We start from the raw sequence: 24652 nt of genomic DNA, 5'->3' as shown, positions 1-24652 counted from the left end.
TTTTTTGCAGAATTAGGCTTGACCAAATGGCTTCAAATAGAAGAAAAAGAAAATTGCGTGCTGTGGTTGATCGAGTTAAAGTTTGTAATCATAGTACAAAAAAAAAAATATTTAGAACCCATACAAAGATGCACCACACAGGAATTCCACAGCTAACTGGATGAAAAAGTTTAAAGAAATGGGTTCCATCAATGGTAAACCATGATCTGGAAGGCCAAGTGTAAGTGAGAAAAGTGTGGCATCTGTAGAAATCCTTTACTGCAAGTCATGTTGAGAATTAACAATCCCAAGAATAAATGTATGTAAAACTGTAATAAATTCTTTTACTTTCCCTTTTTACAGATTGATTTTATCATGTATAGAACAGAAATTATGAAAATTTAAAACTGCATAAGGACTTTATAATGACCCTGTATACTGAACACAATATAGTATATTTTGGAAGGGGGAAATAGTTTTATTTTTTACTGTACTGTGCATATTAACCTTTCTCTTGAAAAAAGCCACACTTGTACAGTACTATGTATAGTAAATTTCAATACAGAAATACAGTATTTTATGGCTTTTTAATGACTGATACAACTACCTAAAATTCAGAAGATTAAGTTGTGGCAAGAATCGGATCCTAAAGTTGTCAGATAATGGGAGGTTTGATTATATCAGTACTAAAATTCAAATAATTGAATTCCTCAAGGAAAATCCTCTGCTAAAGCTGATTAGCTGTCTAATCTAGTATTCACTACCTAAGACTAATAATTTAAAGTGAAATAAGCTACCTTTAGTATTTACTTTCACCTAATAAATATTTATATCTAAGTTATTATAAAAATTATAACTTACCAGATATACTATATATGGAAGTGCCAGCACTGCAGTGGCAGCTACTGTTCCACTTATTCCCATTCCAAGTGACCTTAGAGGAGTGGGATAGAGTTCTGCAGCTTGCTGGTACAGAGACATAAAGGATATAGCACTACAAAATTTGGCAAGGAGGGATGCAATTACAGGCATTTGGTTTGTCTCTGCAAATACAAATTAGAACAGAGCTAACTGTGAGGCATTCTAATAACTGTAGTTAACTGCTTTGAAATTCAATTTGCATTATGATTATTTTCAAATTTAAGCAGAGTCTAAACAGTTCACATCAGAATTCCAAAGAACTGTTTAGTTTTTTATAACATTTTTATGGTTAGTTACTAATAAAGTGGTAGCTCATAAATAGGATACAACTTCTCTTTATATTAGCCACAGTAATTTCTGTGCAGCACAAATAATAATTTTATCTGTAACTATAAGATCCCAAATCCAAAAATGATGATATATCCCCTCCACCCTTAACCTCTGATCATCTGATATCCAATCTCAGCAAATATTTAGACTCCACTCAAACTCATCCACTAAAATTTAGGTATAATAAAACTGATATTCAATTTTGCATAATCTGGAAATGAAATAAATTAGTAACAAAACATTTTGATTAAATGTAAAAATCACTGAGTAGCAGATATCATTTGTCTTACTATTATATTTGGAGTATAATATAAAGACAAATGATATAATCCATTTGAAAAAAGGAAAAAAATATCTACTTAATTCTCAATATACAATGAATTTAAGGAAATAAGGAACAAATTTGATTTTAATCCATAATGAATCACAAAAATAATTGTTACCCCTCTGGGCACGGGGGTCTAAGCGAGTCCACATATGTGCCGTTTTAAAAATTAGCAAGAAATAATTCAAAATTGTTTACTTATTGATGCTATCTTTATTTTCAATTTGTGAAGGCAGTCATAGCTGAGTGGTCAGGTGCGAGGGTGATAAGTTCACATGCTTTGAGTGACCATGGTTCAAACCCCTGACTGCTAAATATGGTGTTGTTTCTTGTATTCTCTTTATCTTGTGAACTCCTCTGACCATGTGGTCATCCTGGAGTATAAACAGAGAATTTATTTACTATGAAAAATCTACTTTTGATATTACAAATGTATATTTTCATATTTTTTTTTGAAAATAAAACCCTTTCTACCATGTTGTTTTTAGACTTGTTGGCAAGCAAAATGTAAATCAAAAACATAGCACGCTTCAATAATTGTATAGCAGTCAGTTAATAACATGGAAGTAAGCTGTAGAGAGTTTAAAGATGATGCTACGTTGCATGTTTCAATCAGTGGACATCAGCTTCAACAACTGGATGCCAGTCAATCAATAACATGGAAGCCCCAGCAAGTGTAACAGTTAAGCTACTGTATGCACTTCAACCATTGTATACTAGCCAGATGCTTCAATGTCACAAAGCCAGAAAATATCTATTGGAGGTACTGCCATCTATCATGAAGGCAACACTCCATTGTTGTTGTCTGTATTTATTAATGATATATCAGGCTTAATGTCCAAGTTTGCAGACGATACGAAGGTCAGCACAGTTGTTAATGACACTAATGACAGTACGCTACTGCAACAGGATCTAGAAAAGTTGAGCAGATGGGCTGAGAGGTGACAACTGAAGTGTAACATTGACAAATGTAAAGTACTGCATATGGGAAGCAGTAACCCCAGAGTAATGTATCAACTGTGGGACTACACTGACAGTGGTAGAGAATGAAAAGGACCTGGGGGTAATTGTGCAGGCAGATATGAAGTTTTCTGAGCAGTGCAGATGGTCTGCAAGAGTAGCTCATGGTGTCTTGTCAATGATATACATGAATTTTTCTAGCAGGGATAAGGAGATGATTATCCCCTTGTATAAGGCAATGGTCAGGCCACACCTTGAGTACTGTATATAGGTCTGGAGGGCTCATTTTAAGAAGGATGTAGAGCTGCTGGAATTAGTACAGAGAAGGGCAACAAGATCAGTGAATAGAACAAAGGGTTGCTCTTACGAAAAAAGGCTTAAGTTTTGCAAATTACAGTGTCTGGAGACTAGGCACCTGCGAGGTGATCTGATTGAGGTGTATAAAGCCTTGAATGGTTTGAGCATGCTCAATGCTGATGAGATTCTTCCTCTTGCTCAGAATGATCACCTGAGAGGGCATAAATTCAAATTGAGGAAAGACAATTGTAGAATAGATGTGCAGAAGTTTGCCTTTAGCCAGCAGGTAGTTGATTGGTGGAACAGACTTCCATCTTTTGTTGTGGAAGTTGATAGCCTAAATAAATTTAAGGCTGAGCTGGCAGGCAGATATGAAACAGGTATTTGGAACGAACGTTTTTTTTTTTTGGTTGATGCTGCATAAGCTTGCTTTCTTGCATCGTATGTCTCTACTAATGCTAATGCTATTTTAATAAACCACTAGGCAGTCACATAAGTTCATTGGGATTTTCTGGGGCATGCTTGAATTAAGATTTTGTAGCATCCAAACCATTCCCGGAACTTAGGCGGCATTCAAAGCATTCCAGATAACTCAGAATATTAAAGCCCAGCACTTCCATCCGTCGTAGAAGTTAGCTTAAATAGATTCAAGGCAGTACTAGACAAACATTTGGAGCGAGTGGATGGGTGAAATGAGGAGGGTTTTTTTTTTTTTTTTTGGCCGATGCTATATAAGCTTGCTTTCTTGCATCATGTGTCTTTACTAATGCTAACACATTTCAACAATTGGATGTGAAAGATGCCATTCAACACATGAATATAACTGGGCTTAACTCGATCCTGCATTTTTTCTTGTTTGCACAATAACTAATAGAAGTTTTTGGATTTTTATTTGAAGGAAACACTTTTATTGAATGCTACTGGAAGTTTCAGTTGTGTGGGCCAAGTAAACAAAAAAGCATGACATTGCTGAAATTATCACTGGTCACCACACCATGCCGGTTTTGGTTAATTAAAGACATGTCTCCAATTAAAAAATATATACAACATTAGAAGCTGCTACTTCCAAATCAGATGGCTTAATGCAGAATTTCAAATTTGAAGTAATTGAATCATGCCCATAAAACCTTGGAAATACATTGTGGAATATGTATTTAAAAGCTGATGATCTTTAAAGTCATAAAGAGATAAGATTTATAATAAGTGGGTATAATTAGGTTAGCCTTAACATGCTTTTATTTTCTTACCTGAAGTATAAATAACTGGCAGTAGACAGAAAATTCCAGTTAGAAGAAATGAGAAAGTGGAACACCATCGTCTTCCTATACGTTCCATTAATATCCAGCTGGCAATATAACCAGGGATCTCCATGAGTGCAAGCAGGAAGAAATTTAGGAACCCATTACCATCAAGGTTAGGAATGTTCAGCTGTAGGCCATAGTAAGTAATGACATTACTCAACCTAAAAGGTCACAATACAAATATCTATAGATTATTCATCATACAGTCAGTTTTTTTCTACTGACAAGCATGAGACATAATGCAAGAAAATTATAAATATATATTTTAAAAAGTAATGAGCTCAAAAAAGTTTTGTAAATATGTCACCTTGGCTGCTTCCACTGAGTAGTCATGATGATAAACGTTAAAATGGTGTCCTTCTCCTGATCCAGAGATTCTCTGCAGTTCAAAACCTACTATATACTCCAACAATTTTGAAGTAAAAACTGCTAGATGTGTTCTTATTATTGGATCTGTTGCTTGCTATGAGCTAGGCTGGGCTCTCTTGAGCATGTTGTTAGATTTTGTGCATTGGCCAAGCCCACTAAGACAGTTGGGAGTGATGACAATTGATTTATTACTGAGCCCAATGTTAATTGATGACAAGACATCACTGATTAGATGTAGTAGTACTAGCAGGGACAAATGATGCACAAAATTCTATATAGAACAAGCCAAAAAAAAAAAAAAAAACACACTACACACATTTCCCATCCATACCCTCCAAGAATTTGTCTAGTTCTTCCTTGAATTTATTCAAGCCATCCACTTCTACAACAACAGATGGAAGCCTGTTCCAACAATCAACCACATGCTGGCTGAAGGCAAACTTTTGCACATCTATCCTGCAACCATCCATCTTCAATTTAAATTTATGCCCCCTCAAATGTGTACTCAGCAAGAGGAAGAATGCCATTCACATTCAGCTTACTCAATCCATTCAAGGCCTTAAACATCCCAATCAGATCACCCCACAAGTGCCTAGTCTCCAGAAGCTGAAATTTGCAAACCTGAAGCCTTTCTAGGTAAGACCACCCTTTTGTTCCCTTCACAAATCTGGTTGCCCTTCTCTGCAGATCTACATCCTTCTTAACCATGGCCTTGTACAAATGGATAATCACCTCCTTATCCCTGCTAGCAAAGTTTCTGTATATCATTGACAAAGCCCCATGAGCTGTTCTGGCAGCATATCTGCACTTCTCAGAGAATTTCATATCTGACTGCACAATTACCCCAGGTCTTCTTCATTTTTCACTATCCTGAGTATAGTACCACAGTTTCTAAGTTACTCTGGAATCAGTGGCAGATTTCCGCACAGGCGCACGAGGCGTGCGCGTCTGGGGCCTCTTAAATCGAGGGGACCTCAAAAAAAAATAAAATTGTTTCATTTTAAATTTTTACACTCATCTTTATTACCGTTACTGAATAAAACTATAATTTAAGAAGAGACGTTAGTAAACTCTTATGCGAATATCCCAACATATTATATGAAATATGATTAAAGAGGCCTGCGCGCTCTGGATTCATTATGAAACTAAAATTACTGTAACACAGAGCAAAAACGGATACAAAAATAGATTTTGACAAGTTTAATAATGGGAAATATATATATATTAGATTAGATACATACAAACAAAGCAACTCTTAGATAACGTAATCACCTCTGTGCCTCCGGCTGCCAGATTCCACAGTTCTACAGAAAGTTCACAAAGAAGGTACACCGTTAAAACCCATTGTCTCCTGTTGTGGCTCACCAAGCTATGAATTAGCTAAGTTTGTCTCGGGGCTCCTTTCTCCCCTAGTAGGCAAGACCACCAACATCGTCTCTAACAGTAGTGAATTCATAGAACAGATCAGAACTATATCCATCTCACAAGATCAAATCATGGCATCATTTGATGTAGTTTCACTTTTCACCTCCATCCCAGTAGAACTTGCCATCACATGTGCAAAGCAACTCTTAGATAACAATCGAACCCTTTGCAGCAGAACCAAACTAACACCAGACGATATCTCCACCGCCCTCAGACTGTACTTAATAGGCGGTGCAATCATGTTCCATGACTCCATTTACCAACAAGTACACGGCACAGCCATGGGTTCCCCAGTTAGTTCGGTCACGGCAAACATTGCGATGGAGGAATTAGAGAGTCATGCATTTACAAATGTACCAGATCCCATTACCTTTTGGTGTCGCTACGTGGACAATGTGTTCGTGGTTATCCCCAGAAATTCAGGTGACCGAATCTTAGACCATTTCAATTCTCTGTCGCCTTTCATAAAATTCACCATCGAGCTAGAGTCGGACAACACAACACCATACCATACCATACCATACCATACTTAGACACCCTTGTCCGGCACGAGGGCACGTGCTTGAAGACAACTGTCCATCGTAAACCAATGTGTGCTGGCCAATTTACCAACTTCTGGTCAGCACACGCGCGTAGCCATCTTCTTGCCACTGCACGAACCTTGCTAACTTGTGCCTGGACACACTCTAGCTCTGTAAATGAGAGGCGCACCGAAATTGTTAAAGTCAAGGGAGATCTCACGAGGTGTGGCTATCCCATCAATACCCTTGACAGGTGTGACCTACAGACACATGGCCACGTAGCGACCAACAGAAACATCCAAGGTAATGACTCAGCCGCGAGCGCCTTTATCCCATACTACCCAAACCTATCACAACAGGTTTGTAGAGTCTTAAAATCACATGGGATAAAATGCGTACAACTCCAAGGCAGAAAATTATGATCCCTCATCTCTAAGGTAAAAACACCTGTCCCCACCTTACTACAAACCGGATTGGTCTACCACATCTCTTGCCGTGACTGCACTAGCTGCTACATCGGGGAAACTGGGAGACGGCTCGAAAAACACCTTTCCGAACACAAAAGAACAATCCGCTTAGCGGATGTGGAGCACTCAGCTATTGCCGAACACGTTTGGGCAACCCACCACGACACTGACCCACATCGCAATGTTGTAATTGTGGATGTCGCGCCACTATCGCCGACGCGCCTGGTTGGAATCGTTGAACATCAAATGCTCCAATACCTCAGTCAACAGGAACAGTGGATGTCAAGTCCACCCTATCATCGAAACAGCAATCCTGACTATTGTCAAATGCTGGCAATGTCTGCATGCATTACAACCACAGGCTTCAACATCCAACAGTTAATTAGCATTAGCATTAGTAGAGGCATTTGATGCAAGAAAGCAAGCTTATGCAGCATCAGCCAAAAAAAAAAAAAAAAAAAAACCCACTTCCACTTCACCCCTCTGTTCGTTCAAAATACCTGTCCAGCTGAGCCTTAAACTTATTTAGGCTATCAACCTCCACCACAAAGGATGGCAGTCTGTTCCACCAACCAACCACCCGCTGGCTAAAGGCAAATTTCCGCACGTTTATCCTACATCTGTCTTTCCTCAATTTGAATTTATGCCCTCTCAGGTGATTTTTCTGAGCGAGAGAAAGAATCTCATCAGCATTGAGCATGCTTAAACCATTCAAGGCTTTATACACCTCTATCAGATCACCTCGCTGGTGCCTAGTCTCCATACACTGTAATTTGCAAAACTTAAGCCTTTCTTCGTAAGAGCACCCCTTTGTTCCATTCACTAATCTTGTTGCCCTTCTCTGTACTCGTTCCAGCAGCTCTACATCCTTCTTGAAATGAGGCCTCCAGACCTGTATACAGTACTCTAGGTGTGGCCTGACCATTGCCTTATACAATGGAATAATCACTTCCTTATCCCTGCTGGAAAAATTCCTGTATATCATTGACAATACTCCATGAGCTACTCTTGCAGCCCGTCTGCACTGCTCAGAGAACTTCATATCTGCCTGCACAATCACCCCCAAGTCCCTTTCATTCTCTACCACTGTCAGTGTAGTACCACAGAGTTGATACGTTGCTCTGGGGTTGCTGTTTCCCATGTGTAGTACTTTACATTTGTCAATGTTAAACTTCATTTGCCATCTCTCAGCCCATCTGCTCAACCTTTCCAGATCCTGTTGCAGCAGCATAGTGTCAGTAGTGTCCTTGACAACCCTGCCAACCTTTGTATAATCTGCAAACTTGGACATTAAGCTTGATATACCATCATCAATATCATTTATAAATACAGAAAACAACAATGGACCCAACACTGAGCCCTGAGGGACTCCACTAATAACATTAGTCCACGATGAGCAGTGTCCATTGATTACCACTCTCTGTCTTCTCCCCCTCAACCACCCCTTTATCCATAGCAGCAATTTGCCTCCAATGTCACACTGCTCCAATTTGTGTAGCAGTCTTCCATGTGCAACAGTATCAAAAGCCTTTCTAAGATCCAAGTATATAATATCAAAGTTATTCCCTGCATCCAGTTCTTTTGTGACTGCATCATAGTATCCAATCAAGTTGGTCAGGCAAGACTTCCCCTTAACAAAACCATGCTGTGTCTGAGCTATAACTGAAGTCTTGTCTAAATGATCCTGCAGTGCTTCTTTAACCAGTGCCTCCATTAATTTTCCTGGAACAGAAGTTAAGCTCACAGGTCTATAATTACTTGTGTCAGCCTTTGATCCTCCTTTGTGAATTGGGGTCACATTTGCACATTTCCAGTCTATGGGTACCTCCCCTGAGTCCAAGGAAGCTCTCATAATTATGGCTAAGGGTTTGCTTACTTCCTTTGCTGCCTCCTTTAATATAACTGGATAGATCCCATCCACCCCGGGTGCCTTTCTTGTGTTTATCTTCAACAGTTTCTCCTCCACTTTACTCCCAGTTATTTCAAGATTCTGTAGCTTAATGCTAGAGTTGAATACACCTCTGGCATTCCCTTTGCTGAATAACTCCTCATGTGTGAATGTCGATGCAAAATATTCATTTAGTTTGTTAGCTACCTGAGCAGGATCATCAACAGTTGACCCATCAATATCAAGTGGACCAATCTGATTCATCCCCTTCCTTCTAGAGTTTACATAAGTAAAGAACTCTTTGCTGTTTTTCTTTGCATCCCTTGCCAAGGATTTCTCGTAATCTGCCTTCGCCTGCCTATCCTCCTTTGTAACTTGGTTGCATATCAACTTGTATCTATCATAGGCTTCCATGTCACCCATTAATTTGTAAGTATTCCATGCATTTTTCTTCTCTGCCATATGCCTCATTAATTCATCTGACATCCATTATGGCCTAAACCTTGAACAATATTTCTTAGTTGGTATGTAAAGCCTAGTAGCTTCCAAGATAAGTTCTTTGAATGCTTCCCATTTTGAATTTGCTGTTGGTAACATCATCAGTTGGTCCCACTGTATAGAATTTAAATAGTGTCTCAGTCCATCGTAGTCGCCTTTACGGAAGCAATAACCCTTCCCTTTACCCCTAATGGTAGTTATCTCTTTGAGTAAATCCCACTTCAGCACACTGTGATCACTGCCACCTAGTGGTTCATTTATCTGCAGATTCTTAATGCATGAAGAATCACTGCTGATAATCAAATCAAGAGTATTACTCCCTCTAGTTGCCTCCCGAACATGCTGATGTAGAAAACAATCATCCAATAAATCCACAAAAGCCCTGTTAGTGTGTGAGTGACCAGCCCCCAAATTCCAGTCAATATCTGGGAAATTAAAATCTCCCATTATAAGACTCTCTGATTTACTGGCCCACTCTATTTCCCTGTACAGTTCCTTATTATACTCATCAGAGTCATTAGGCCTATAGCACACTCCTACTCTCAATTTTGATCTCCCAATGCTTATGTCACACCAAACTGACTCAACAGTAATCATGCACTTCACGTACAAGATTGGCAGTACTGCCCTCATGCTCCATTCTTAACTGTCATTTTAACTGAGGAAGGTTGACAAAACAACTGAAAGCTTTTTGTTTGTATGTATCTAATCTATTATGAATCAACAGGGCTTACCTTTATTTTTTGATATAGGAAGCTTCTTTTCCAACTCTCCTTGTCCAACTCGCTAATAATTCATGGGGAAGGCGATGTCAATTTTGCAAAACATTGTCATAAAGTTAGATTTTGGAGGTCTAAATGGGCTAATAATTAAGGATCGATTTTACATTTTGGTCCTGTGGCTGGAATTTTGAGTTAAATTTAGGGGTCTAATAATTGGGTAAGGGGCGGGGGTGGGGGTTGGGGTTATTCTCTACATTCCTTAAGTTGGACTAGAACTTTTCGGGGCATCATGTTCACAGGAAGAGAGTTACTCACAATTAATCCGAAACTTTTTTTCTTTCCTTATGTTGTAGTATTTGTTCTTCACGCATGCGTATAAAAAAGTTTCGGATTAATTGTGAGTAACTCTCTTCCTGTGAACATGATACCCCGAAAAGTTCTAGTCCAACTTAAGGAATGTAGAGAATAACCCCAACCCCCATCCCCGCCCCTTACCCAATTATTAGACCCCTAAATTTAACTCAAAATTCCAGCCATAGGACCAAAATGTAAAATCGATCCTTAATTATTAGCCCGTTTAGACCTCCAAAATCTAACTTTATGACAATGTTTTGCAAAATTGACATCGCCTTCCCCATGAATTATTAGCGAGTTGGACAAGGAGAGTTGGAAAAGCTTCCTATATCAAAAAATAAAGGTAAGCCCTGTTGATTCATAATATAATAGAATATAGGAATTATCGAGCACGTAATAGCTCTCTAGTATCAGTATCTAATCTAATATATGTATATTTCCCATTATTAAACTTGTCAAAATCTATTTTTGTATCCGTTTTCGCTCTGTGTTACAGTAATTTTAGTTTCATATATGAAATATCTATGCTAACTAAGTGAATCTGAAGTAGAATACATATTATCATTAATGCTTAAATTAAACACTTTCAGTTTTTTCCTAGTGGAGGTAATTCCATGAGTGAAGAACTCTGTGATGATATTGCTCAAGAAACGATATTAGATTTGTTCGCGGAGGCAGTTCGAAACTATCCCAACTAATTGGGAACCAATAAGCAAGCGCAGTAGTCTTTTAAAGCCTCTGAAATCACTACTGCGTTGGCTCACATGTAACGGAGCATCGTCTTTTTTAATAGCTTTCGGAACTAACATTTCACTCACAAATCTGTTACAAATTACTAGAGTTTGGTGTGGTTGGTGTTTTAGTGTAGGAGTATTTTTGTTTTGTTATCAAGTATCTGTAATATCTTATGTATTGTTTATGTATTTATCAAAACTGAATTGTTTGACGAGCCGTGACATTTATAGTAAGTGATAATTGGGAATTAATTTTTTAATTCCTAATTAATAAAATATGTATGAAAGAATTGCGCAACCAAAATGATTAAAACCGCAACACCAAATCTAGAGCGCGTGCTATAGTAAAAACGTGCATGTAGAATGCACACTGTAGTGGTACTGAAAATATTTAGAGGGGCCTCAAAACTGAATTGCGCCTAGGGCCTCTCAAGTGCTAAATCCGCCACTGTCTGGAATTACTGCTATTCATATGCAGTACCTTGGATTTGTCAATATTAAACTTCAATTGCCATTTCTCAGCCCGTGGACCCAATTTTCCTACTTCTTTAATGAGTGACTCCATTACTTTCCCTGGAAGAGAGGTTAAACTTACAGTTCTGTAATTACTCATGTCACCTTTTGATCCCCCTTTATGAAGTAGGGATAAATTTGCACATTTCCAGTCCATTGGGACCTCCACTGAATCCAAGGATGCTCTCATAATTATGGCTAAAGGCTTACTTACCTCCTTTGCTGCCTCTCTTAATGATTTGATTGATCCCATCCATCTCAGGTGCCTTTTTTATGTTCAGCTTCAACAATTCCTCTTCCACTTTCCTTTCAGTTATCACAAAGTAATTTAGCTCCCCAGTGTAGTCTGATAAACTTCTGGCATCCTTTTCTCTAAAGAATTCCTCATGTGTGAATGTAGATGCAAAATATCTATTCAATTGTCAGAAACACAAGCAGGATCAACAGTTAACCTACTGATATTAAGTGACCAAATGTGATTCAATCCCTTCATTCTACTGTTAAATATAAGCATAGAAGTCTTTGCTGCTTTTCTTTGCCAGAGACTCCTCATAATCTGCCTTAGCTTGCCTACTTTGTGATTTGATTACAGACTAATTTATATGTACCATAGGCTTCTGAATCATCCCATGTGCTTTTCTTCTCTGCCACATGTCTCAGCTACATCTGATATCCATTTAGGTCTAAACCTTGAACAATATTTCTTCATTGGTGTGAAGAGCCTAGTAGTTTCTATTATTACTTCCCTGAATGTTTCCCATTAGAATTTGCTGTTGGTAACATCATCAGTTTTTCACACTGTATAGAATTTAAAAACTGCCCGGGACCACTGTAGTCACCCTAATAAAAGCAAAAGCTTTTCCCTTGACAATAGTTATGTCTTTAATTAAATTCCACATTAGTACACTATGATCACTGCCACCCAGTGCATCTTTTACCTGCAGATTATTAATGCATGTATAATCACTGCTGATAACCAAATCAAGAGTATTGCTTCCTCTTGTTGCCTCTCTAACATGCTGCTGTAGAAAATAGTCATCCAAAAAATCTACAAAAGTCTTGCTAGTGTGTGGAGTGACCAAGCCTCAAATTCCAGTCAGCATCTGGAAAATTAAAATACCTCATTATAAGACATTCTGATTTACTGGCCCACTATTTCTCTGTATAGCTGTTTGGTATACTCATCACAGTCATTAGGCCTATAACACACTCCTACTCTCAATTTTGTTTTCCCAGTGCTTATGTCACACCAAACTGACTCAACATTACACTGGTCACCCATGTCAACTGGATGCACTGCCTTAGGGCGCCTCCGTAGCCAGGTGGGAAGAAGCAGCAGTGTGTAACGCACGCTTCTTGATTAGACCGGGGTTCGATCCCGTCACCACCAAATACGGGGATGCGGAAAGATCAGGGAATGATCACCGCATATTCCCGGAGCAATATGGCCTTAGTTGCTAATGCTCCTAAAAACCAAATAACAAACAAACAAGCACTGCCTTAGATTTAATATACTTCTTAATTAAGAGCATAAACCCCTCCACCCCTCTTGCAAATTCAGCATCACTTATGTCTGAGTGATACCATGTCTCTGTTATCTCTACAATGCCTTAATTTGATGACTTAATCAGTACTTCAAATTCATCTAGTTTATTTACAATACTCCAAACATTAGTCAACATGCAAGTATACATGCACATGTACTTACTCTTAGTTATCCTTACACAGCCCATGTATTCACTTGTTCCATGATGACCCACAGCAAGGCCTAAAATCCCTGAAACCTTACTTTTCAGGCTGTGTATTTTCCAATAGAAGCAGTGCAAGGATCACCTTCACCTCTCCCTGCAGCTCTGGTTAATCTATTAGTCTGTGTATTCCCCCCCCCTCCCAAGCTAACAGTTTTCTGACCCACCTATCACTGCCTCAATAGCATCAGCAAATATTTTTGCACCCCTTCTATTTAAGTGTATCCCATCCCTGTAAAAACAGTCTCTCCTGTTAACAAGCATGGACCACACTGAGAAAAATGTTACCCCATGAGCCTTGCACATTCTCTCCAGGGCTGAATTGATCGACAAGGCTCTCTCCTATCATGTCTGGGCAGAATTGAAGACAATTTCAAATTCAATCCTAACTCTTGACTTTTTTCCCAACATTGCCTTGTACTTGTTAAGTCCTCTGATCACCTACTATTAATATCATTATCTGGCCTTGAAAGGCAAGATTTGTTTTTGTTTGTTATTTCCCAAATGAATCTGATTAGGTGCACATGATATCATCTAATTTAGAAATGGCATCTGATTTGAACAAATGTAATGTCTAAATACCTTCAGAGGTTTGTATTAAAATCAGATATTCCAAGATATAGTGAGTGATTTTGGAGATCCTTTGTAAAAGTTTCTGGTAAATCTATTATCACATTAATTTCTTGTAACACTAATTAAACTGCAAAAATGCAAGGTAATTATGTGATTACTTAAAAACTGAAAAATTTCACGATTCTTGTTTTATTAAAATAAGAAATATGAAGCTTGTGCCAAAAGACAGTATAATAAATCCTCAAGTTTATAACTGCTCTATATACATGGTTATTGGGTTTTTTTTTTTTTTTTAGGAGCATTAGCAACTAAGGCCATATTGCTCCCTGGATATGTGGTGGTCATTCCCTGACCTTTCCGCATCCTCCGTATTTGGTAGTCACGGGCTCGAACTCCGGTCTAATCAAGAAGCGTGTGCTATGCACTGCTGCTCCTGCCCAACTGGCTATGGAGGCACCTCTATATACATGTGCTCCTTTCATAACACATATGTCCCAACTGTAAAGTTCTGTCTAAATCCTGTCTAGCATGATCAGTCCTTGCTGTATGGTTTATATAATTTGTATCTTTAGCTCTTCAATGCTTTTTAGATTTTGAGGCACATAAACATCTGTCATGAGGACTAATAAAGAGAAGTCTGGGAAAGGGGAAGATTAAATTTTGTGACCTCAGCTGCTATGAGGGTGAGTTAGGATAGTCAATCCATTTGCCAGGTAATATTCATTTGACTGTAGTTCTAGAATAACACCATCTCCCATGGAAGAAAGCACTTGTCCCACAGAAAGTCGTTATTGTCAGGGAAACAGGAAATATATTTTATAAAGAGGATAGATAGGTAGAACAGGATTGGGTTGTCTGCCAGGTGCAAAAGCTGATGACATTGTAGGGTAGCTATTATCTTTTAAGGGTACAAAAATAATATTGTACATGTTGATACTCATGATATTAAGGATGGCAGATCTGAGTAGCTCATACTACCTAAGCTTGTGTCCTTGCATCACCTGCGACTACTAAGTATGGGGAAATGTTGAGAAAAAGTCATGAGTTATGATTAAATTTGAAAATTTTCGCAATTCTGCCAAATATGATAGGAGGGAGTACATGATGAAAGTCTGGTCAAACAATTCAATGCTAGAGAGACTGCAAGACTCATGCGGTAGGATTTTCCTCAGCATAGTTTGTCTTTGTTAACAGGAGAGATTGTGTCTTACAGAGATGGAGTACACTTAAATAGAAGGGGTGCAAGGACATTTGCCAATGCTATCAAGGAAGTGTCATGTAAGTCAGAAAACTGCTAGCTTGGAAGTGGGGAATAGCATTAGCATAGGCATATGATGCAAGAAAGCAAGCTTATATAGCATAACCAAAAGAAAAAAAAAAAAACATTTCACACATCCATTCCTCTAAAAAACATTTGTCCAGTTCCTCCTTGAATTTATTTAAGCTGTCAACTTCCACAACGACAGATGGAAGTTTGTTCCAGAAATTAACAACCCGCCGGCTAAAGGCAAATTTATGCACATCTATTCTATAACTGTCTTTCCTCAATTTGAATTTATGCCCCCTCAGGTTTGTAATCTGAGCAAGAGGAAAGAATCCCATCAGAATTTTTTTGAGACTGCTCAACCCATTCAAGGCATTATACACCTCAATCAGATCACCTCGCAGGTGCCTAGTCTCCAGATGCTGCAATTTGCAGAACTTAATATAAGCAACTCTACATCCATTCCTAAAATGAGGCCTCCAGACTTGTACGCAATACTCAAGGCAGGCCTGACCATTGCTTAATACAAAGGGATAATCCTTTTCCCTACTAGCAAAATTCCTGTATGTCATTGACAATACCCCATGACCTGCTCTGGCAGCCTGTCTGCATTGCTCAGAAAACTTCATATCTGACTGCACAATTACTCCCATGTCTTTTTCATTTTCTACCACCCTAAGTGTAGTACCACACAGTTGGTACGTTTCTCTGGGGTTACTTCTACTAATATGCAATACTTTGCATTTTTCAATGTTAAACTTCCGTTGACACTACTCAGCTCATCTGCCCAACTTTTCTAGATCCTACTGCAGTAGCCACTGCCATTACTGTTATTAACAACCCTGCCAATCTTTGTGATCTGCAAACTTCGACATTAAGCTTTCATCAATATCACTGATAAATATACAAAACAACAGTGGGCCCAACACCAAACCCTGGGGGACTCCACTAATAACATTAGTCGAGGAAGAGCAACATCCATTGATTACCACTCTGTCTTCTCCCACTCAACCATCCTTTTTTCCATTGTAACAACTTGCCCTTAGTACCATACTGCTCCAATTTGTACAGTAGTCTTCCATGCGCAAGAGTGTCAAAAGCTTTCCTGAAATCCAAGTATATGATATCAATATTTTTTGCATCCAGTTCCTTTGTAACCACATCATAGTATCCAATCAAATTTGTCAGACAAGACTTTCCCTTAGCAAAACCCGTGCTGTGTCGGAATTATTATTGCAGTCTTATCTAGATGATCCTGCAATGCATCTTTAACCAGTGACTCCATTATTTTCCCCGGAACAGAACAGTCTGTATTTCCCCAGAATATGTAGATAGAAATAAATACATGAGCATTGTCGGGGTTAATAAAAGGTTTACTTATAGTTGCTTATACGCGAATGCTAGAAAAGTTTATACACTAACTCTAGGAAAGTATTCAAATTTGAAGTACTACATCATCGAATGCAGATACAGTGATATTGAAGACATGCTGCCACTCAGACAATTTGAGTATGGTGAGTACAATGTGTTCAGAAAGGAGTGGAAGGTGGGTTGAGCTCTTGATTAAGAAGCACACAGAATCTAAGGCAGTATACTCAGTTCCTTTGGTGGCCAGTGCAACATTGAGTCAGTTTTGTGCGACATAAACACTGGGAAAACCAAAATAAGAGTAGGAATGTGTTCTAGGCCTAATGAATGTGATGAATATAATGAAAAACTATACAGAAAAATAGAGTGCACTAGTAAACCAGAATATCTTATAAGAGATTTGAACTTTCCAGATATTGACTGGAACTTGTGTTTTGAGATCTCACACTAACAAGATTTTTCTGGATTTATTGCATGGCTGTGTTCTACACCAACATGTTAGAGAGAGACAATTAGGGAAAGCAATACTCTTGCTCTGATTATCAGTAATGACTCTTCACACATCAGTAATCTTCAGATAAAAGAACCACCAAGTGGCAGCAGTCAGTCAGTTGATGTGAGATCTACTTAAAGATAAACTACTGTCAAAGGTAAAGGAGAGGGATTTTGCTTTTGTAAACATGAGTACAACGGTCTCAGACAGTTTTTAAATCCCCTTCAGTGGAATCAACTGATGATGTTACCAACTGCAAATTCTAAATGGAAAGCATTCAGGGAAGGTAATCATAGAAGCTACTATTCTTTTCAAACCAAGTTAGATATACTGTTCAAGCCTTAGATCTAAATGGATGTAAGAAGAAGTGATGAGACTAGTGGCACATAAGGAAACAGAACAGATGTGTATAAATTATCAGGGAATACAGAAACCTACAATAAGTATAAAACAATGCAATCAAGTCATAAAGAGGGTTTAGGCAAGCTACGGTTACAAGAAGTCTCTGGCAAAAATGCAGGAAAAAAAGTAGTCAAGACTTCTTTACTCATATTCATGCTAGAAGTAAAGGAATGAATCACATTGGTCTACTACATATGAATGGCTGAACTGTTGATGATCCTGTTCAGGTTGCTAACAATCTGAATAGATATTTTACATATATATTCACACAAAACGAATTATTTAGGGATGGGGATGCCAAGAAGTATATCATATTCTAAGAGGGAACTAAATTATTTTGTGATAATTTAGAGGGGAAGAGAATTTGTTGAAGCTAGAAGTATATAACATTCCTGGGGCTGATGGATCTATTGAATTATATTAAGAGAGGCAGGAAAATAGGTAAGCACACCTTTAGCCATAATTATGAGAGCATCCTTGAATTCTGGATGTCCCTATGGATTGGAGATGTGCAAATGTCTCCCCAATTCACAAAGAGGATGAATCAAAAGGTAAAGCATGTAATTTATCTTGAACAAAAACCTCTTGAGATGAGTTATTTACTTGTCCCAAGAAGTTTTGGTTCAAATCCCATGGACTGAGAGAATTCTTAAAAGGCCCCTTCCATCCAGTCTGCAGTTAGCTAATTTGAGCAAAGGGAGCAGTGTTTTTCTTGAGAGTTCTGAAGTGCATTTGGAAATTACTCTGATCTTTTTAGCCCCTGCAACATGCAAATACACTTGTGGATGCACCTGTACAGATATAAGACAACTCCATTTGAATTGGATTGCCAATGGAACTGGTGTACTATGATTTCAATAGCTGATGGGCCACAAATTCCCAAGAACAACGGTGCTGAATGGCATAAACTTATAAGCAAAGCACTGAAGCCCTCCAACACATCTCTTCCTCACTCAACAATAATGAAACTCACATCTAGTCTGATTAAATTGCATAAATACAACAGTAATTTGTGTTGCCTAATTTTTGGCCTTAAAAATGAAACAGTGCTCGTGTGAATCCATATTATAAGAACCTATTATAGAAGGCCTGGTAGTATTTCATAATTTTTAAAAAATTGCTTCATCTGTGGCTTGCTTGCTGTCGTAATGGATTCAAATTCATGATCATTTAGTACATTTCCCCTTCTTCACTCCTTCCAGTCACACAAGTTGCAATGCAAAAGATCCAAAAACTCCAAATATATTGGATGGTACAAAAATGTTAATCATGTAAATATTGGTATCAATGACTAAAAAAATAAAAAAATTTATAATCATGCAAACCTGCTTTTCTTAACTTTTTCAAATTGAAATCTACAAAATGACACACATAAATGCATTCATGATTCTGTTTGTTTTAAGTTTCATTATATCTTTAAAAAATGATAATTATGTATAATTATGAATAATTTAAACATCTGGGAACAAAAAGGATTACTCCCAATTGCTACATTATGATTTCAAACGTTTTATTTTTTTTTAATTGTTGCCGATTATTTCAGAAAGAGTAAATGAATTTCAATTGATCCATACCATGCATCTGGAAATTGATGAAAGTCGCAGGGGAGAGAAGCACAAATAGCTTTAATAATATAGGGACTGCTCTTATTCAGTCCACTCTAGGCTCTGGAAAAATCATTCATGTGGTCAATTTTTAAAAGGAAAAAGATTTACTTGATTTGATTAATACATTTATCGAATCAATATTTAAGTTATGGCTGTAGCAAAGCATTTTGTTTTGATTTGACTCTGAGGGATCCATATCCAAATTCAAGCTTTTCCAAAAGATAAGCTATTCTTTATACAGAATTTACAAAAATATTTTGTGAAAGCAATTAGAATGAAAAAGTGGAGTAAAAGTGGAGAATCATAAATAGACCCTTTTCATAAAGTGCAATATAGAGTAGATTTTGCATTAAGTCTAACTTTTGTATTTCCCATATTCAATTTAATCAAAATGCATTCAAGGGAACAGCAGCCGTTATTTGCATATGGACAGATAGATGCGGTAAAACTAATAACTACTGCTACGAATTGCCCATAAAATCTTAAACAATTCACGTTAATTCACACAATGTTTAGACAGACCTTGTTTCAAGAATAGAGGGGTTAACTTTTTAAAATAATTCTGAATTAGAGAAAGCACACTTTCTGGAGAGTTTCATGGCTGGTGTTACAACCACCCCTTAAATCCTCTTTCTTTCATAAGGGCTGTCTTTTGTTGTTCGTAGACCTTAGGTGCTCTTTGTTCTGAGGGCTCCCTACATTATATCAAATACATTAAAATTCCCTTGTGTTAATTCTATTTATTTTTTTGTTTTTAAATAAATTCAAAGGCATTTCTATAAATTTGGTACTGAAGTTATTTACAAAACACTTATTCAAGTAACAATTTACTCATAATATAAACTTTGATGACATTGTTAATGATTTTGTTAACAGAAAAAACCAAAGAAAGAATTTACCTTAGAAATCTGTCTTTAAAAATTAGTTCATAGATAAAATTATTGAATTATATTTTTTCAGGTCTTTTTTTTTTTTGTCATAGGTCCTAGGAACAGTGTCTGAAGTGCCTAATTCAAAAGACAGCCCTCTTCTGCATAATTTCTAGAGACTAATGTGGCCACAGACTTGCTTGTCATATAAATCTTTGCAATCACATTCTGACAGTAAACACACTTGCCAAAAAAATATGAACCTTTGTATTAAGACAGTCACAGACAGAATAAATGCAAACAGATGCAAAAAAAAACTGCGAAGTGGGGTGATCAAATATTGCCTCGTTGAGTATAAAGACTGTACCAGCTGTTTGACTTCAATAATTTGAAGCCAGAATGGAGAAAATACATGATTTGTCAGACTTTTAAAAAGGTCTTATCATGGGTGCATGTTTAGCAGGATCCATGATTCAAGAAATGAAAGATATAACTGATTTCTCAAAAACGTCCATTTCAAAGCTTTTAATGATGAAAGCAAGTGGTTCTTCCACATTTTAAAAGCCTAATTTTGGCAGAAAAACAATACTCTAAGGAGGACTTGTATGGAAAAATGGGGTGCCAATGTGCAGCAAATAACATCTGTATTCAACCAAGTCCAGAACTGCCCTATTTCAACCTGTACCATGCACATGGAATTGAAGAAATTGTATATTGGTAGTTGTCTGCCTATTCGGAAGTGACTTGTTTCAGAGAAAAACAGAAAAATCTGCTTGCAGTGGTGCGGAGAGCATTGTGATTGGACAAGTGGAAGGAAGTCATGTGGTCAGCTGAATCATGATACACTTTGTTTTGCACTGATGGTAAGCAGAGTATGGCGAGAACCTCATGAAGTGATTGACCCTGCTTGCTTTGTTAGACAACCCAAGCATCTGGAAGTTGTATCATAGTATTTGGAATATTTTTTTGGCACAGACTAGCATCAGTTGATACCAGTAGGTCGAATGTCATCCAGAGAGTACCTGAATTTTGTATCAGATCTACTGCACCCTTCAATGTTACTTTTATCCTGAAGTTGATGGCCACTTTATGGATGACAATGTAACATCACATCATGCCAGAATCGTGCAAGAATGGTCAGGAGAACACGATACGGATTTCTATCAGCTTCACTGGCCCCACAATTCACCTGATCTCAATCCTATTGAGAATGTGTAGAATATATTGGAAAGAGCTATTCGGCAACAAAATCCTCTTCCTTCAACTTTGTCGCAGCTACATGATATTTTGCTGGATGAATGGTTACAGTTAGATCAAAACACACTAAAACACCTTATAGAATCCATGACGCGCCGCACACTTGCCGTTATTCGAGACAAAGGCAGCCTGATTCGACACTGAATGAAGACAACGTTTCAACGTTTGTCCATAGAAGTAGCTACCACATCAAGTCTGTGAGAAAGAGAGTCCTCCTCTTCAACACCTAAACAAGAAAAAGATTTTTTCCAAAATTGAATTTGAAGCATTATTTGTTTTTATAGGGTTTTAATTGCATCAGTAACTTAGGCCATATTGTGCCATATATAATGCTTCTAAATTGTGTGTGGTCTGTGCTCGATTTGCTGTACTAAAACCTGGAGAAAAAAAATCATACTATCCTTGCCTGAGATCGGCTAACTCAACCATGTGGCGAAAAAGGCCCATAAATTCCTGGCATCTTTGACGGGATTCCAACTCAGGTCTTTTCCACCCCGTGCGGGGAGAACATTGTTTATACCAATTGTCCTATCCACAAGAACCTTAAGCATGGTCAAAGTAATGCAACACTAGTTGGTTTGAATTTTTTATAATTATGCAAAAATAACCAGTAAACAATAATAATTTGTATTTTAACATAAAGCTAAGTGTTTTTAGTTAACTCTGTATTTCCCACGGAATAACTTTAACAGGAGATTTAAGTAAATTTACACCTTTTCAACCTTTAAGGCAAGAAATTTCATTTACAAAAATATATTTGCTCACATCAATAGGTTGTACCAGGGCTCGGAATGGATCGGAACGCTATTCCACTTTGTCATATGTATCTTAGATTAAGTGTATGCTAAGCACCAAAGCAACTTAGGCTATGAGGGGGTCAGTATATTGTGTCAGTAATTGCATGTATTCTGGTCGCTTTGCTATTTGCTAGACCAAAAACCATTGTTTCCAGAAGGAAAAACTATGCAACCCTCAACTGAGACTGATTAACTTAACCACTTTATGGAAAAAAAAAAAAAAAAGCCATAAAACCTCCTTGCATCATTGATGAGACTCGAATTTAGCCTTTTTCTTCCAATGTGGGAGGATGGTGACTATTGACCACTGCGCTATCAGTGAAGGCACCAATGTATGGAAAAAAATGGATGCCACATTTGAACCTGGCATATAGAATTAGATTTTCATTAGACACAAACACATAATTAGCCAGATTCCCAAAGCATTAATGTTTGTGATATTAATCTGAGATAAACTATTTATCTTAACACAGAGACTACACAATTGGGTTTTAAAGTTTCATGGAACGAGTGTTGTGGACACTTGGTCTTCCTTGCTGTGACTGGGGGAAGAGGCCTTTATATGAATTTGAGTTGTTTTAAATCAAGGGGCCAGGTGCAGCATCTGCACCCCAAGGACTGGCCTGCTTTTGACGATAACTTAAAATTCTTGAATAAAAATTTTAATTATAAAATGAATAAAACAAAATAATTCTACTGTAGTTACACTTACAAACAAAAGGTGACATTTAACATATTTTTCCTGACACGGGGATAACGAAGGAATACGGTTGGTGAAATGTTTTTTGATTCCTCCTTTTCACATTGGAACGTTCGGCCTGCTTCCTATATATCGAACAAATAAAATAAATATTAAATTTTATATTTTTAATAATAGATTTCAATTAGTACTACATATATCTATTAAAGTGGCAGATTCTTAAGAACTAGAAGACAACAAATATGAGCTATATTTAGACTAATTTAGAGCTTTTAGCATGACAAAAACTTGCAAAATTCAAATTTCTCATGTTTTAAATAATTGGCAAACATTAAAAAACGTTTTGTTATATTTCTTTAAACATAGTGCAGTACTAAGGCAATTTGGGCTAAACTGATGATTGTGTTGCTGTGAGTATTAAAACTATTGCATTTATGATGCAGTTTAAATCCTAATAAAAAAGCAAGTGTGATAACAAAAAGTCCAACTTGTCATAAAAATATTGGCTGCACTTTAGTATTAATATATTTGCTATATATTTGATATATATCAAATAGTGAAGGACGTGATTGCTAGCCACTGTGTGTGACTGACAAACAGTCAAAGTGAAGGGCATGATTGGTCTTGTCGAAGTGAAGGACGATTTTGCTCCTCCCTTCCATGTGTTATGGGGAAAAGCTACGTGATGAACAGAAGGTCACGTGAAGGACATGAACTGAAAATAATAGTTGCAATTAGAAGGAAAAAAGCACTTACAGGAAGGATCGTGTTTTTAATCGGCTTTAATTTTTGTATAGTGAAAAAAGGTTAGGTTAGTTTATGGATTCAAGCACAATGTGGGTTTTTTAATAGATTTTCATTTGAGTAAAAGAAGATTTGGTTAGTTTATGCCACTAATTTGGGAAGGATTCAAGAAAAAGAAGTGTGGGTTTTTTAATAGACTTTCATTTTAATTTATCAGTTTGTCCCTCCCTTCCACAGTCACTAACTTGTTTTCGGTAATTAGTGGAAAGTATGTTACTGCGAAATGTCAGTTGATGAAGAAAGGTCATGTGATGTTACTGCTCTCTCTCTCGTCTGGAGTTCTGCGATTCGCTGATTATTGGGAATGCATAGTTTGTTTTATTTTCACTATTGATTATTTGCTAATATGCTTGCGAGTTTACCTGGAAGTTTGTTAGTTTTTGTTTGCCATGGTTCAGTGCGGATGTCCTCATGCTGGCACCATCAGTTTTTCTTTGGTTGCTTTTGTTTCTTCGTGCTACTGCTATGATTTCTATTTAACTCTAAAATTAAGTATGCTACTGCAACAGGATCTAGAAAAGTTAGGCAGGTGGGCTGAGAAGTGGCAACTGAAGTTTAATATTGACAAATGCAAAGTACTGCATATGGGTAGCAGTAACCCAAGAGAAATGTACCAACTGTGTGAAGAAGGTGGAGAATGAAAAAAGACCTGGAGGTAATTGTGCAGTCAGATATGAAGTTCTCTGAGCAGTGCAGCCAGGCTGCCAGAGCAGGTCATGGAGTTTTGTCAATGATATATAAGAATTTTGCTAGCAGAGACAAGGAGGTGATTATACCTTTGTATAAAGCAATGGTCAGGCCTCACCTTGAGTACTGCATACAGGTCTGGGGGGCCTCATTTTAGGAAGGATGTAGAGTTGCTAGAACAAGTACAGAGAAGGGCAACAAGATTGATAAGAGGAACAAAGGGATTCTCTTACCAGGAGAGGCTTAAATTCTGTAAGTTGCAGCATCGGGAGACTAGGCACCTGCGAGGTGATCTGATTGAGATGTACAAGGCCTTGAATAGTTTGAGCAGGCTCAATGCTGATGGGACACTTCCGCTTGTTCAGATTAAGAACCTGAGGGGGCATAGATTCAAATTGAGGAAAGTCAGTTGTAGAACAGATGTGTGGAAGTTTGCCTTTAGCCAGCAGGTAGTTGATTGTTGGAACAGACAAACATTT

General features: G+C 37.6%; 1 protein-coding gene across 4 annotated transcripts in view; it reads right to left on the bottom strand.

Annotated features, from left to right (window-relative positions):
* The window catches only part of LOC150075290 (carcinine transporter-like), a 150303-nt gene that overhangs the window by 18133 nt on the left and 107518 nt on the right, over window positions 1–24652 (bottom strand). For all 4 annotated transcript variants that reach the window (XM_090389242.1, XM_090389243.1, XM_090389241.1 and 1 more), the window contains exons 7-9: window positions 22695–22807; window positions 4060–4274; window positions 841–1022 (exon numbers count right to left, since the gene is read on the bottom strand). In XM_090389242.1, the coding sequence (XP_090245368.1) occupies window positions 841–1022; window positions 4060–4274; window positions 22695–22807 (510 nt within the window). The remainder of the gene's footprint in view (window positions 1–840; window positions 1023–4059; window positions 4275–22694; window positions 22808–24652) is intronic.

This window comes from Mastigoproctus giganteus, chromosome 14 (genome assembly GCF_048544385.1).
Source record: "Mastigoproctus giganteus isolate SK-2022 chromosome 14, ASM4854438v1, whole genome shotgun sequence".
Lineage (NCBI taxonomy): Eukaryota > Metazoa > Arthropoda > Arachnida > Uropygi > Thelyphonidae > Mastigoproctus > Mastigoproctus giganteus.
The sequence above is the reverse complement of the archived record's forward strand: the minus strand, read 5'-3'. Positions and strand labels throughout refer to the sequence as shown.